The sequence below is a fragment of the Nyctibius grandis genome, chromosome 1 (genome assembly GCF_013368605.1).
Source record: "Nyctibius grandis isolate bNycGra1 chromosome 1, bNycGra1.pri, whole genome shotgun sequence".
NCBI lineage: Eukaryota > Metazoa > Chordata > Aves > Nyctibiiformes > Nyctibiidae > Nyctibius > Nyctibius grandis.
The window spans coordinates 132,359,243-132,374,504 of NC_090658.1; the positions used below are offsets into that span (position 1 = coordinate 132,359,243).

Consider the following 15,262-nt stretch of genomic DNA (forward strand, 5'->3'; position numbering starts at 1 on the left):
CTGGGATTTGTCTTAATGTTGGCACCGAATCCCACACCTGTGGGACCACCAGGTCCTTGGCTGGACACTCATCTTCCAAGGCTTCTCAGGTTCAGGAAGGACATCCTTAGCCCATCAGGGAGGACTTCTTGGCCCAGGAGGAAGGGACACTTGGCCCCTCTTGGAGGCTGGTCCTAAATTTTGGTGCCATCACCTCCCTTGGGCTGAGTAAAGATGGGAGAGGAATTGGTACCACTTTCTCCTTAGGGTTGGACAAGAAGAAACTCCCAGGTCCTCTCCTGGCACTGAGGACATGACGTTTTGCTTTTGTCTACTCCGTGCACAGATCAATGGGTCATCTGGGCTCAGCATAGACCTTGGCCCGTGTTCAGCTACCTCCATGCTTCCTCACCATGCCAGCCAACTCTTCATCTCCCAGCACGTGGCTGAAATTTGGGTCCAGCTCCCTGCTCTGGGTCTGGGGTGGGAAAGCATCACCTCTGCTTGCCCCAGGGGTGCACAGGGTGGGCCAGGGGTGCACAGCTGGGTGCAAGGGGTTGATAGTGCTGGAGGACCAAAGGAACCCAAATCTGCTGCAGTCCCACAAGGCTGGGGTCTTTTCACAGACTCACAGAATCAGTCAGGTTGGCAGAGCCCTCTGGGCTCATCGAGTCCAACCATTGCCCTGACACCACCATGGCAACTAGACCAGGGCACTAAGTGCCATGTCCAGGCTTTTCTTAAGCACCTCCAGAGATGGTGACTCCACCACCTCCCTGGGCAGCCCCTTCCAATGGCTAACGACCCTTGCTGAGAAGAAATGCTTCCTAATGTCCAACCTGAACCTCCCCTGGCCAAGCTTGAGGCTGTGTCCTCTTGTCCTATCACTGGTTGCCTGGGAAAAGAGTCCGACTCCCACTTCACTACAACCTCCCTTCAGGTAGTTGTAGACTGCACTAAGGTCACCTCTGAGCCTCCTCTTCTCCATTTTGGGGCATTGGGGTGAAACAGACCCATCCACCTGATGCACATGCTGCCTCCCACCCTAATTTCATCCCCAGTCCCTTCCCCCTTCCCAGTGTGACACTGGGATGCTCACCTCTAACACAAACCACACACAAGAGCGTGCACAGATCATGAGAAAACCAGAGAAACGCCAAGGCAGTTTATTTACAACTGTTGTATACAAAAAAAAGGACAGCTCGTGCCACAGCCACAACAGCCCCCTCCATCCCCATCACCCGCTGCCCCCTCCCGTGATCCCCTCCCCGGGATGGTCCCTCCCGGGGCTCTGGGGTCCAGGCGAGCATCTTGCGGCGCAGGTAAAGAGACATGGTTCCCTCCAGACCTGAATCAGAGCTTGGAAAGCCTTATGTGGCCATGGTGGACACCAAACCCTCTGTTAGCATCAGGGTTGGAGGCTGATGAGGTGCCAGGGCATGGCGGCACTGGGACCACTGCCTGCTGGCAACTGGGAGAGGAGGGGACATCCCCACCCCCCCGGCAGAAAGCAGACTGTCCACCTTCTCCCGCTAGGAAGGATCTCACTGCAACCTCTCTGCTTCACCCACCCTCCCTGGAGGCAAAGGTCACCCAAGGGATTGCACAGCAGCTCCCACAAAGCACCTCCTGGGCTGGTCAGAAGCTGTTGGTGGGGTCCCAAACTGGCCTTCCTCCTGTCTTGGTGTCACCAGGAGGTGCCACTGCCGTTCCCAGGGGCTCCCTATGCCTGTTGTCTTCTCCTGCTCTCCAGAGGCACCTCTTGGTGTCACCTGGAGGTGCCACTGCTGTCCCCAGGGGCTCCCTATGCCTGTTGTCTTCTCCTGCTCTCCAGAGAGGCATCTCCATCCCACCTCTGGCTCTCCAGCCTGGGCTTCCCCTGCCTCCTCTTTCCTTCTTGTTTTTCCCCATCCCTTCCATCACGGTTTCCCACACCCCTTCCCTGTTTCCCTCTCCTGCTTTCACTCTCCATGGGGGTGACGTCCCTTTTCAAACAGCCACCTCTCAAAGCTGGTGGCTTTCCAGCTGCTCCACAGCAGAAAAGGGGATTTCATCCAAGAGTTCCCACAAAGGTGATTCTCAGGAGGTCCTTACAAAAAAAAGAGCAGCTCTTTGGGAAGTCACAGGGCTTTTCAATTTCACCCTTGGAAGGGGTCATCAGTGTCTCCTACAGCCAGATAAAGCCTTTGGAGCAAGTGAGCCTCCCTCTGTGACCACCTCTGATGGGGAGGTCTCTTCTCCCCCTTCCCAAAGTGGTTCTATAAGGTCTGTGGGCAAATAACACCCGCTTTGGGCAAGAGGACCTGAGTCCAGGCAGGAAAAAGGGAGGGAGGGACAAGAGATGCCACTGCCCATCGATGGGGTGGGATGGAGAAGAAGGAAGCTGGAGGGACACCCACCTGCCCGCCCTGCCTGCCCAGCACTAAATTAAAGTCACACACGACGCACATTCCCCCCCTCTTCCCTCCCCACCCGTTCAGTCCCCCACGGCTTTTCCCTGGGGGGGGGTGTCACATCCTCCTCTTCGTCAACCCTCGGCTGTCTCCTCTGGACCTGGTCAACAGGCAGCTTGCGAGACCCACCAAGGAGGTGGGCATCTTAAAGCCGGCACCCTCCCGCCCACCCTCCCTCCTTTCTCCTCCCTCCCCACCCTCCCTGAAACGATTAGGATGGCTTCACTGTCAACTCTTTACATTCACGAACAAAAGAAAGCAGAGGAACGTCCACCCTTCCACCGTCCGACCTTGCGCTGCGGCAGCCTCCGCCACCTCCCCGGAGCTGTCAGTCCAACCATCGCCTCTTTACCTGGAGGCTTCTTCCTTGAGCTCCTTGTTTTTCCTCACTTCTTCCGCGTGTTTGTCCTGTGGGAGGGGAGGGGGGGGTAGGAGGGAAGGAGGAGGAGGGGGACACGCGTTAGCTGGATGAACTTCGGGGTCCCCACGGGCGGGCCAGCGGCTTCGGAGGGGTTCGAAGGCATGAGGGCGTTCGCGAGGTTCATCCCCTGAGGGACACCACCGATGGGTCAACAGCGTCCTCTCCTCCCCTGGGGTGTTTTAAGGACTGTGGAGGCACTCGGGGACAGATTGTCCTCGCCCTCTAGCTAGGAGGTAGACGTCAACCAGACGGGATGGCCCGGGAGCCCCAAGGAGCTGGGGTTAGCTCGGATTGTCCTTCATTATCTGGTGCTCTCTGCCTCTGACCCAAGGCTAGCTGAGGCGTTTGGAGAAGGGCACTGGGCGAGCTCCTTGCAGAAGGGATGTTTTGGAGGGAGCTGGAGGTGGTGAGGGTGGGACCTTCCGTGCTGAGGTTGGGAACAGACCTGCTTCGGGGAGAGAGAAGAGGTCTGCACAGGCTGGCAGGGTGGAAGCATCCCCTAGCATGGCAGCACGGACCCCTCCAGCTCCACCGGGGAGCTGATGGCTCCACAGCCTCCGGGGAAGGGACCAGGGGAAGATCTGCCACCGGGGAGGTGGGAAACCAACAAGCTGTGGGTCAAGGCCATCACAGTGGGACATGGGGAAAGCAAAGGCTTTGCGTGTCTGAGGACAAGATACGGGTCCCAGCTCTCCACCCACCGTCCACTCGGGAGCCCACGGGCACGTCAGGCTTGGGGGGTCCCTGGGCAGCATCCCCACCCCAGGGTGGGATGTTGCATTTGGGTATTGCCGCGTGGTGTGAAGGGAAGAGGTGACCCCCACTTTGGTGGTAGTGCCACCCCAAGAGCCATGCAGGGTGCCCAAGCGTCCTGTGACACCCTCCTGGACCGGTGGCCCAGCACGTGCCCCGCTCCCTCCTCACCAGGCTCTCACCTTCTCCTGCAAGCGCTCCAGCATGGCCGCTAAATGGGCCTCGCGGTTCTCCTTGTTGGACTCCATCTTCTGCGCCAGCTTCTCTTTGGCCATTTTGATGAAGTTGTTGTTCTCCTCGATGGCCTTCTGCATGACCTCCCGCTCGTGCTCCCGCTTCTCTGCCAGGTGCTTCAGCAGCTCAGCCTCTTGGTACTGTGGGGGCAGAGCGCACACGGTGGCCATGGGGACCATGGGGCCCTTCCCCTCCTGGCCAAAACAGCCCTCTCCAAACCCAGCGACGTCCCCAAAGGTGGGTGCACCTTGCTGAGTAAGCATCCTGAGTGCAAGGTTGCATGTCCCCAAGCTGCCACCAGAGCCACCAGACCTACCTTCCTCCTCTCCTCCGCCGCCTCCAGCTTCTTCTGGATCTCCTCCAGGGACGGGTCGCGCCGCCGGGGCAGGGAGGCGTTGAACTCGGGGATGCCGTCGAACGAGGGGGGCTTCAGGATGACCTCGAAGGACTGCCCTGAGGTCCGCTTGTTGAGCTCGATGACTTCCATGTCGGAGATGACGCACCAGGTGAGGTCTACCGTGTCTGCTGGGAGAGGGGCATGGGCTGACCACCCCTTCGAGCAAACCACCCCAGGCCCACCCATGCCCAGAGCAGCTGTGGCTGCCCCCTCCCTGGCAGTGTTCAAGGCCAGGTTGGATGGGGCTTGGAGCAACCTGGTGTGGTGGAAGGTGTCCCTGCCCGTGGCAGGGGGTTGGAACTGGATGGGCTTTAAGGTCCCTCCCAACCCAAACCAGCTCCCTCAGCCCCTTTCCAGCTGCAGATCCCCCCCCCCAGCTATGCAGGAGGAGCCCCCCAAGGCTGGGCATCCCCCTCTGCCACCACTGGACCCCCCTGTCCCCAACCCAGCCCCCTGCTTCCAGCCAGTGTCAGCAAACCATGGAGCCACCTCTCTCGCTTTGAGGGTGACCCCACTCATGCCAAGGGGGGTCTGCAGCCCCCCCCCAGCTCCCACCGTCCAGGCACCCCTCGGTCATGGGCAGGCAGAAGGTTCCTACCTTCATAGGTGTACGCCGGCTTGTTCAGGGGGTCCGAGAGGAAACAGGAGCAGAAGAGGGAGACGAGAGGCAGCTCCTTCATCTTCTCTTTGTAAGCTGGGAAGAGATGGTGGGATTGGGGGTCAGAGGGGTTTGGGGTCCTGCCAGGCTGCCACGGGCCAGGGAAGGGCTGGGACAGGGGCTGGCACTGGAGTTGGCCCAGATATTGCAAACAGGGTGACCTGGGTGGGGGGAGCAAGGTGTGCAAAGGGGAAACTGAGGCACGCAGAGGCGGGGGTGTGCTTTACTCATGGGTTACTTCTGCCCTGGTGTGCTAACCCCACACACCACCCCTTGCCTGCCACCACTGGGGTGCTGTGAGCGTCCCAGGGCAAGGGTTAGCCCAGGGCGGTTTGGATGGGGCCCCACTCAAACTTGGGGTGCCCAGCACGGGGTAGGTGCCAGGGCTGGGTTCACAGGGTTGGGTGAGCCGTGCTGTCCCCATGTGTGGCTCCATGGGGACACATGGTGCCGTACCAGCCAGAGTCATGGCGTGACACTCCTCGGGCGTCTGCAGCAAGAGCGTTCCTGGGACCTGGGGAGGGAAAGAGCCAGGATGAGTGTGGGGTGTCCCGGGGGCTGGGGACATCGCCCAGCCCTGCCTGTCCCCCGCGGGGCAGGAGGGGACACACAGAGCCGTGTGTGCACGCTGGGGGCATGGGGTGGGCACGCGCTGGTGTGGTGTGAGGGATGCACTGGTGTGGTGTGAGGGACACACTGGTGTGGTGTGGTGGGCATGCACTGGTGAAGTGTGAGGGACACACTGGCGTGGTGTGAGGGACACGCTGGTGTGATGGGCACACTGTTGTGGTGTGATGGGCACGCACTGGTGAGGTGGGCACACACTGGTGAGGTGTGAGGGACACAGTGGTGAGGTGTGATGGGCACGCAGTGGTGAGGTGTGAGGGGCACTGGTGTGGTGGGCATGCACTGGTGTGGTGTGATGGACACACTGGTGAGGTGTGAGGGACACACTGGTGTGGTGTGATGGGCACGCACTGGTGAGGTGTGAGGGGCACTGGTGTGGTGGGCATGCACTGGTGTGGTGTGATGGACACACTGGTGAGGTGTGATGGACATGCACTGGTGAGGTGGGCACACACTGGTGAGGTGTGAGGGACACACTGGTGAGGTGTGATGGGCATACACTGGTGTGGTGTGATGGGCGCGCACTGGTGAGGTGGGCACACACTGGTGTGGTGTGATGGGCACTGGTGTGGCGTAATGGGCACTGGTATGGTGTAATGGGCATGCACTGGTGTGGTGTGATGGGCACGCTCTGGTGAGGTGGGCACACACTGGTGTGGTGTGAGGGACACACTGGTGTGATGGGCACAGATGTGCTGTGGTGTGATAGGTACGTGCTGCTGGGATAGGAACACACTGGTGTGATGTGGTGGGCACATGGTGGTGTGCCAAGATGGGCACACAATAGCCTGGTGTGACAGACACACACTGGTGTGGTGCAATGGGCACGGGGTGGTGGGATGGGCACCCAGATGTGATGTGATGGGTACGTGGGATGGGCACCCACTGGTGTGGTGTGGTGGTGCAATGGGCACCCAGATGTGATGTGGTGGGTACGTGGGATGGGCACCCACTGGCGTGGTGTGGTGGTGCAATGGGCACCCAGATGTGATGTGGTGGGTACGTGGGATGGGCACCCACTGGTGTGGTGTGGTGGTGCAATGGGCACCCAGATGTGATGTGGTGGGTACGTGGGATGGGCACCCACTGGCGTGGTGTGGTGGTGCAATGGGCACCCAGATGTGATGTGGTGGGTACGTGGGATGGGCACCCACTGGTGTGGTGTGGTGGTGCAATGGGCACCCAGATGTGATGTGGTGGGTACGTGGGATGGGCACCCACTGGTGTGGTGCGATGGGCACCCACTGGGATGGCGGCAGCAGGCGGTGGGGTGCGCCTGGCACACACAGCCCTGCCCGACGCCTGCACAGCCCACACGTGTGCACACACGTGCCGGGAGCAGCGTGCACACGCACTCACACGCACTGACACGCACACACACCCCTGAACAAGTGCCACCCCCTTGTGCAGCCTCCAAAGTCCCCCCTGCTGCCACCCTCACTCGTGTCTAGAGAGCCCCAGGCCTCAGCTCGGGGGGGAAAAGGGAGGGGGAAAAGGGGAAAAAAGGGGAAAAAAGGGGAAAAAAGGGAAAAAAGGGAAAAAAGGGAAAAAAAGGGAAAAAAAGGGAAAAAGGTAAAAAGGGAAAAAAGGGAAAAAAGGGAAAAAAGGGAAAAAGGGAAAAAGGGAAAAAGGGAAAAAGGGAAAAAGGGAAAAAAAGGGAAAAAAGGGAAAAAAGTGGTAAAAAGGAGGAAAAAGGGGGAAAAAGGGGGAAAAAGGGGGAAAAAGGGGGAAAAAGGGGAAAAAAGGGGAAAAAAGGGGAAAAAAGGGGAAAAAAGGGGAAAAAAGGGGAAAAAAGGGGAAAAGGGGGGAAAAGGGGGGAAAAGGGGGGAAAAGGGGGGAAAAAGGGAGGAAAAAGGGGGGAAATAGGGGGGAAAAAGGGGGGAAAAAGGGGGGAAAAGAGGGGAAAAAGAGGGGAAAAAGAGGGGAAAAGGGGGGAAAAGGGGGGAAAAGGGGGGAAAAGGGGGGAAAAGGGGGAAAAGGGGGGAAAGGGGGAAAAGGGGGAAAAGGGGGAAAAGGGGGGAAAGGGGGAAAAGGGGGGAAAGGGGGAAAAGGGGAAAAAAGGGGGGATAAAGGCGAAAAAGGGGAAAAAGGGGAAAAAGGGGAAAAAAGGGGGAAAAGGGGGGAAAAAAGGGGGGAAAAGGGGGAAAAAGGAGGAAAAAGGGGGAAAAGGGGGAAAAAAGGGGGGGGAAAGGGGGGAAAAAAGGGGAAAAAAAGGGGAAAAAGGGGGGAAAAGGGGAAAAAAAGGGGAAAAAGGGGGAAAAAAGGGGAAAAAGGGGGAAAAAGGGGAAAAAGGGGGAAAAAGGGGGAAAAAGGGGAAAAAGGGGGAAAAAGGGGAAAAAGGGGAAAAAGGGGGAAAAGGGGGGAAAAAGGGGGGAAAGAGGGGGAAAAGGGGGGAAAAGGGGGGAAAAGGGGGAAAAAGGGGGAAAAAGGGGGAAAAAGGGGGGAAAAAGAAATCCTTCTTTAAAATAGGGACTCGTGCATCCTTCCAGCCCCCCAGGGAAGGGGTGACCCCCCACCGTGGGCATCCCGGGGCCATCAGGGCACTGCCAGCTCCCGCAGCCACAACACACCCCGACCCAGCTCATCCTGGGGGGGGCGTCCCGAGAAATCCCACCCCCTCGTGCCCCGTCCTGCTGGGATCTGACCCGGGATCACCCAAACAACCTGCTCCGATGGCTGAAATCCATCCTGCCTCCCCCCAGCCTTGCGTCACCCCCCCAAACCCTCCTTGTCCCTGGGCTCGGGGGGGGACCTGGGGGCATTTCATGCTGCAGAAACCTTTTTTCCAGGGGTTCACGCCCTGGCTGGAGGAGAAAAAGCAGCGATCACCCATCATCAGCCCCAAAATGGGGAGGAGGATGGGGTCCATGCCAGGGGGTGCCACCAGCTGAGGGGGGGACGTGGGTGGTGGGTGCCAGCCCCACTCCTCCTCGCTGGATGAAGATGCTGGTCAAGGTGTTTGGAGGCTCCTCCAAGAGGGGAACCCCCCCTTGCTGACTGACCTCCCTTCCCTCGCTGCCCCCTGGCCCCGCTGCCCCCCAACCAGCACCCCCAGCCCAAGGTGGGGAGCAGGGCGGGGGTTGGGGCCCTGCCGCTGCCATCACCCCCAGGCTGAAAACTGTCACCCCCAGGTTGAAAACTGTCACCCCCAGGCTGAAACCTCGCTCGAACCCCCAGCATGGAGAGGCTGCAGGGGGGGGGTCCCGCTCCCAGCGAGGCACACGTGGCGGGGAGGGGGCCCGATCCCACCCCAAAGGGCTGCAGCCCAGCTCCACACCCCCATCTCCACTGCAGACCCCCCTGAGACGGTGGGGACCCCCCCCCTCCCCATCTCCCATCCCCTTCCCTGGAAGAAGCACCCAGCGATGGAGGGAGGGGATGGGGCAGCTGGGGGGGGGGTGCCCGCTCCCTCCCTTGAAGCTGGATGCACCCCCCCATTTTGGGGTGGGGGGAGGCAGGATGGCAGCCACCCCCTCCCTCCCACCCCCTCGCTTTTCCCCCCCTCCCTGGAATAAATAATTCAGCGCCTGCTGAGAGCAGGTCCCCCCCGCCACCACCCTGTCCCCATCCATAATTCACCACCCTGCCCTCGTGGGGGGGGGTCTGCACCCACATTTGGGGGGGCTCCGGGCTGGGCGATGCTCCCTCCTGGGGGTCCCGAGGATGCTGGGGAGAGGGGGGGGATGCTGAGCCCCAGCCCTGCACCCCCCCCACACCGTGGGCAGGATGAGGCCCGGCGTGGTGCGGAGCGAGGGAGGTGGGAGGGGGCTCAGGGGGGGTCTCGGCTGTTGGGATGGGTGGGGGGGGGGTGACAGGGACCCCCCCAGCTAATTCCTGCTCGCTGGGAGGATGGGAACCGCCCCGCCGGGTGGGTGCTGGGGGGGGGGTATCACCCCAAAAGGGGTGGGGGAGCGGGGGGGGGGCTCAGGAGGGTGCTGGGAGGGGGGACAAAAAGTGGGGTGTCGCGGCCAGAGAGCGACAGCCAGGGACCCCCTGAACCCCCCCCCAAAAACTTTTCAACCCTTCGCTTCACAAAAACCATCCCCTCAATTAACCAACACCCCCAATTAAGCAAACCCCCCAATTAACCAAACTCCCCCATTAACCAATACCCCCCAATTAGCCAGCCCCCCCAATTAACCAATCCCTCCCATTAAGCAAACCCCCCCTAATTAACCAAAGCCCCCCTAATTAATCAAAGCCCCCTCTCTAATTAACCAAACCCTCCAATTAACCAAACCCCCCCATTAACCAATACCCCCTAATTAACCAACACCCGCAATTAACAAACCCCCCATTAACCAACATCCCCCCAATTAACAAACCCCCCCATAATTAACCAAAACCCCCTCTCCAATTAACCAAACCCCTCCCATTAACCAAACCCCCCCTAATTAACCAAAACCCCCTCTCCAATTAACCAACCCCCCCAATTAACCAAACACCCCCTAATTAACCAAAGCCCCCTCTCCAATTAACCAAACACCTCCCATTAACCAAAACCCCCCCTAATTAAACAAAGCCCCCTCTCCAATTAACCAAACCCCTCCCATTAACCAAAGCCCCCCTAATTAACCAAAGCCCCCTCTCCAATTAACCAAAACCCTCCCATTAACCAACCCCCCCAATTTACCAAACCCCCCCAATTATCCAAAACCCCCTCTCCAATTAACCAACCCCCCCTAATTAACCAAATCCCCCCCTAATTAACCAAAGCCCCCTCTCCAATTAACCAAACCCCTCCCATTAACCAAAGCCCCCCTAATTTACCAACACCCCCCAATTAACAAACCCCCCCATTAACCAACACCCCCCCAATTAACAACCCCCCCCCTATTAACCAAACCCCCCCTAATTAACCAAACCCCCCCCCTAATTAACCAAACCCCCCCGCCACTCACCCCACGCCGCCTCTCGCGCTGCTTCTCCGCGCTCTCCGGGCTCATTTAACGCGGGTGCGGAGCGGGGGGTGGGTCTGTGCGGAGCATCCCCCCCCCCCCTCCACCCCCCCCCATCTCCGGGGGGGGGCCCCCCGAGCCCCCCCATGACATCACCTCCGCGATTGGCGATTGGAGCATCCCTATCGCCGCCCAGGGGCTGTGCGAACCGGGTACCAGCCCGGTGACATCACGCCCAGCAGCTATTTTCGGGCTGAGCCTGGGAAAAAAAAGGGGAAAAAAAGGGAATTAATTAAAAAAAAAATAATATAAAGGGGGAAAAAAAAATATAAAAGCAGGAGGAGAAGGTGGGTGGGGGTGGGGGGTGGGATTTGGGCAGAAAAGGGGTTTTTTGGGGGGTTTCTAGGGGGGTGATGGGTTGAAAGGGCTGAGCGTGTGGTGGAGAGCGAGGCTGGGCTCTCGGAGCAGGACAAAGCTGGAGAGGGACAAAGGAGGGGACGCTAATTAATGGTGGCACCTTCAATGGGGCCAAACCGCCCCCGTGCTGGCACGGGCTGCGGGGTGTCCCCTCCACGCTGGGCAGCAACGGGGGGCCCTCTCCATCCTTCCCAGGGCCGGGATGTGGCCCAAGCCCCGTGTTCCCAGCCCCAAAGGCACGTGAGGACTCGTCCTCCTCCTCCTCCTCCTCCAAACCAGGCGCTCGGAGAGGCCGAGTCCCAGATCCCAGAACTATTTCGGTGCGGTGCCGGGGCGAGCGGAGGTCCCCGAGGAGCCCCAGCAGCGCCAGGATGTCTTTTAGGGCCGTGTCCTTCCCATAAACGGACTCTCCTTCCCCCAGATCTGCTTCTCCTCGTCCTATTTATCGCCACCGGCCGCGTCCGACGGCGACCACAAGCCCGGCACCCCCGGGAAGCGTGCGGGTATATTTAGGCACCGGTCTCCTCCGTTACACAACGAGCACCGGGGTGGTTCCCCCTGGAAAACGAATGTAGGGTGGCTTTGCAAAGCCCGTGGCCTCAGGACGTGGGTGACCCAGCTGGAAACGGGGGTGACGTGGCACGTGTGACACCGCAGCTCGTGACGGGGCACCTGTGACACCCTGAGGCGCGTCGCTCCCCTCCGAAGGGCTCCTCTGACGCTCGGGTGACCCCGGCTCGGCGGGGTCTGGGTGCTGTGGGTAGGGCGCCCGTGGGACGTGGAAGCACAAACCAAAGCACAGCCCCGAGACGGAGTGGCCAAAGGGAGGAAAGAGTCGAGACGCAGCGGCCACCCGGGGGACAAACAGCCATTGTGGGGACCCACGTGGCTGCGGGACGGTGCCCGCCGCGGCTGGCACCAGGACACGTGGCACCCCGGGCACGTGTCCTGCTCAAAAGCTCCCTTTGAGGTCTCCATGGGTCCAGGCTTGGGGCACAAACCCCTCCCTGCCACCCCGCGTTGGTGGCCACAGTTTAGTGGCCACAGTTTGGTTGCCACAGTTTAGTGGCCTGGCTGGTTGGGGTTGCTGGAGCCGGGGGAGATGCTCAGAGCTCTGGGGGGGTCACGTCTTGAGGTACCTCCTTGTCCCCCAGCTCCACAGGGCCAGTGTTTGGGGGGGACAGAGCTCCCAGAGCCCCTGTGTAAGGCTGTGGCTCTGGGGACACGCGGTGGCCACCATCCCTAAGGGCTGTCACCAAAGGAGGTGCAGAAGAAGGAGGCCAAGGAGGTTTAGGACTATCCATGGCGATGGGGACCTGCTCAGCATCCCAGTGCCACCATCCTGGGGCACGGGTGGGAGAGATGGGGAAAAACTTTGTGGGGTGGAGGGTGATAGCCCTTAGGGGTGGTGGCCACCGAGTGTCCCCAGAGCCACACAGGGGTTCCGGGAGCTGAATCCAAGCTGTGTCCCCACAAACGCTGCTCCTGTGGAGCTGGGGGACAGGAGGCACCTCAAGACGTGACCCCCGCAGAGGTCCCAGCATGTCCCTTCGGGGTGTCCCTCTGCGCAGAGCAGGCATCCAGGGGAGACCCTCAGGGTGGGGTGAGAGTGTAGGGTGTCCCCCCTCCCACCCCGAGCCCTTTCCCATCCTCCATCAGTCCCAACCCTCCTGCCCCAGCGCTGGGGACCCGGGTGCAGGATCTGGCCCCAGGACCCTGCATCCTCCGGGCACACCCCGGGGGGAAACCTCCTGGGGAGGGTCCCCACTTGTGTCCCCCCCCCATCCCTCCGAGGTGCCCGAGGGCTGGGCGCACCCCTCCTTTGGGGGGGGGGGGGGTCCCCACTTGTCCCCCCCCCCGCCCCATCCCTCCGGGATGCAGCGGCCCCGGCGCTGGCTGGTACCCGGGGTGGGGGGGGTGGGCGGGGAAAAGGTGCTGTCCTCCCTCGGATTGGACAGAAATGACATCATCGCCGGGCTGCGAGCCAATGGGAGAGCTGCTTGCTTCTTCCCTTAATATCGCCCGGCCCTATAAATTGGGGGGGGGATGCTGCGGAGGGGGGGGGGGTTTCCTTGCAGCATCCCCAGCACTCCCCTGGTTGGATTCACAGCCCCTTTCCCCCCCCCAGCAGGTACCGGGCACCGGGATGGATGGATGATGATGATGATGATGATTGTTATTATTATTATTATTATTATTAATTAAATCCTTCTCGTTGCTGCAAGGAGGAAGGTTTGAGCTCGGAAAAGGTCCCACAAGTACCCGGCCCATCCCAGGTGGGATCTCAGGCACCAGGGAAGGACGCGATGGAGGGTCCCACGCCAAACCCACCTGCCCCTCGCTGGACCTTCGCCCACATTTGTGCTGCCAAGCCGGACGTGCGAGCAAGTGCTCCGTGCCGGGGTGACATCGCCCGTTGCTGCGGGCTCTACGTTTCCACTTCAAGCCATTTCTGTGCCTCCATGGGGGTGAAATTAAGCTCAGGGGGAAGACGCAGGTACCATCACGCAGAGTCTGAGGGAGCCAACCAGTTCATTAATTCACATTGTTTCCTGCAAACCAATTTTTCACCAAAAATTTGGGAAAAAAAGTCAAAAAGTTTCAGTTTCGCCGCCCCAAGCGACACCTCGTTTCACCCTTTGTTGCCATTTTTACGCCAGTACCTGCGTGACAAAAGGAAACGCCTCGTCCTGCTCCAGCCCCGACAACTCAAAGAGCTTTTGTTGTTCCCAGATTGTGCCTAAATCGGCCGCGGGACGCCCAAATTTCCAGCAGCACCAGCTTTTTGGGGGTGATGGGCAGCGCTGGGAGGGAGGCAGATGCTCGCCCTGATTTTCCTCCTTTCCCAGCACACAGGGGTGCTCCGTTGGCCGTAGGCAACGTCAGCCCACGTCAGGCAGGCGGAGGAGCCCCGGGGTCGCCCCCGCACCGCGCGCCGCCAACGTCTCCCTTTTGTTTCTCCTCGTTCCTAAGGAGCATCCTCTGCGAACGGGGAGAAACCATGGAAACCACCCGCCAACACCAGCATCCTGCCAGCGAGGTCCTGCGCCAGGCGGCGAGGGCAGCACGGCCCCCCAGGCACCCCCCCGTCCCCAGGGCATCACCTTCAAACCCCAAGTGCTCACCAAGGTGGAGGAAAAAGCCTTCCTGGCAGGATTAATATCAGGCCAGACCCATCATGGGGTTGCAGAGGGTGTTTTTTTGGGGGACTGTGGTGGGGACATGCATGTTAGGAGCCCGGCTTGCTGTGGGGATGAGCTTATGGGGGACCACAGCCCTGCAGGTATCCATCCATCCATCTGTCCATCCATCCATCCACCCATCTGTCCATCCATCCATCCATCCACCCATCCATCCATCCTTCCTTCCATCCATCCTCCCATCCCACCTCTGAGGCTCTTCCACCTCCGAGGCTCTTCCACCTCCACACACCAACCGCACGTCATCACCTGACTCCTGGAGCTGGGGATTTACGGAAAAGCCCTTCAGAGGGACAATGTCATGGGGAGAAGGGTCAGAGGAGATGGGTTGTTACTCTCAAGGATGTCCCCATTAATGGTTTTTCTAGTAGAGGGGAAACACACGCTTCTGCCTGCGTCCACCCACGCCACATGGGATCTTCCCGTCCCCAAGGTGGGCAAAGGCCACTGTCCCCTGCTCTACCCACCGCAGGGACACTTGGAGCCCCCCAAACCACACTTGTGGAGCTTGGAAAGCCCCCAGATCATTTAATTTACTATTTACAGCCCCCTGGCAGGGAGACACCCGCTCCCCAAGGCCTCCCCAGCTTTGATCCGTGATGAACCGAGGGGCACAGAAATGGACACAATATTCCAGATGCGGCCTCACCAGGGCAGAGTAGAGGGGGAGGAGAACCTCTCTTGACCTGCTAACCACACCCCTTCTAATACACCCCAGGATGCCATTGGCCTTCTTGGCCACAAGGGCACACTGCTGGCTCATGGTCATCCTGCTGTCCACTAGGACCCCCAGGTCCCTTTCCCCTACGCTGGTCTCCAACAGCTCTGTCCCCAACTTGTACTGGTACATGGGGTTGTTCTTGCCCAGATGCAGGACTCTACACTTGCCCTTGTTATATTTCATTAAATTTCTCCCCGCCCAACTCTCCAGCCTGTCCAGGTCTCTCTGAGTGGCTGCGCAGCCTTCTGGGGTGTCAGCCACTCCTCCCAGTTTGGTGTCATCAGCGGACTCATCCAAGTCATTAATGAATACATTAAATGGTCCCAGTACCGACCCTTGAGGGACTCCACTAGACACAGGCCTCCAACTGGACTCTGTCCCGTTGACCACCACTCTCTGGCTTCTTTCCTTCAGCCAGTTCACAATCCACCTCACTCCCCAATCATCCAGACCACACTCCCTCAGTTTAGCAGTGTTTATTAATGATATTTTTTTTAAAAAAAA

At 59.7% G+C, this 15,262-nt stretch overlaps 1 protein-coding gene across 2 annotated transcripts; it reads right to left on the bottom strand.

Moving 5' to 3' along the window:
* Nucleotides 1–2,672: 2,672 nt before the first annotated feature.
* STMN4 (stathmin 4) lies at nucleotides 2,673–5,404 on the bottom strand. Of its 2 annotated transcripts, none has more exons than XM_068402126.1 (5): nucleotides 5,352–5,404; nucleotides 4,836–4,931; nucleotides 4,157–4,362; nucleotides 3,789–3,980; nucleotides 2,673–2,840 (listed from the first exon to the last, which is right to left on the bottom strand). In XM_068402126.1, the coding sequence occupies exons 1-5, from the start codon at nucleotides 5,362–5,364 to the stop codon at nucleotides 2,781–2,783; spliced, it is 567 nt and encodes a 188-aa protein (XP_068258227.1). In that variant the 5' UTR covers nucleotides 5,365–5,404; the 3' UTR covers nucleotides 2,673–2,780. The 2 variants fall into 2 exon arrangements, with proteins under 2 accessions (XP_068258227.1, XP_068258220.1); XM_068402119.1 differs by having other exon boundaries at nucleotides 2,673–3,298.
* Nucleotides 5,405–15,262: the final 9,858 nt, after the last annotated feature.

Excerpts from the sequence above, each read along its gene's own strand:
- STMN4 (XM_068402119.1), bottom strand. Across the intron at positions 4,363-4,835 it reads GCCGGCGTACACCTATGAAG|ACACGGTAGACCTCACCTGG; the intron begins GTAGGAACCTTC and ends CTCTCCCAGCAG. Across the intron at positions 3,981-4,156 it reads CGGCGGAGGAGAGGAGGAAG|TACCAAGAGGCTGAGCTGCT; the intron begins GTAGGTCTGGTG and ends CTGCCCCCACAG.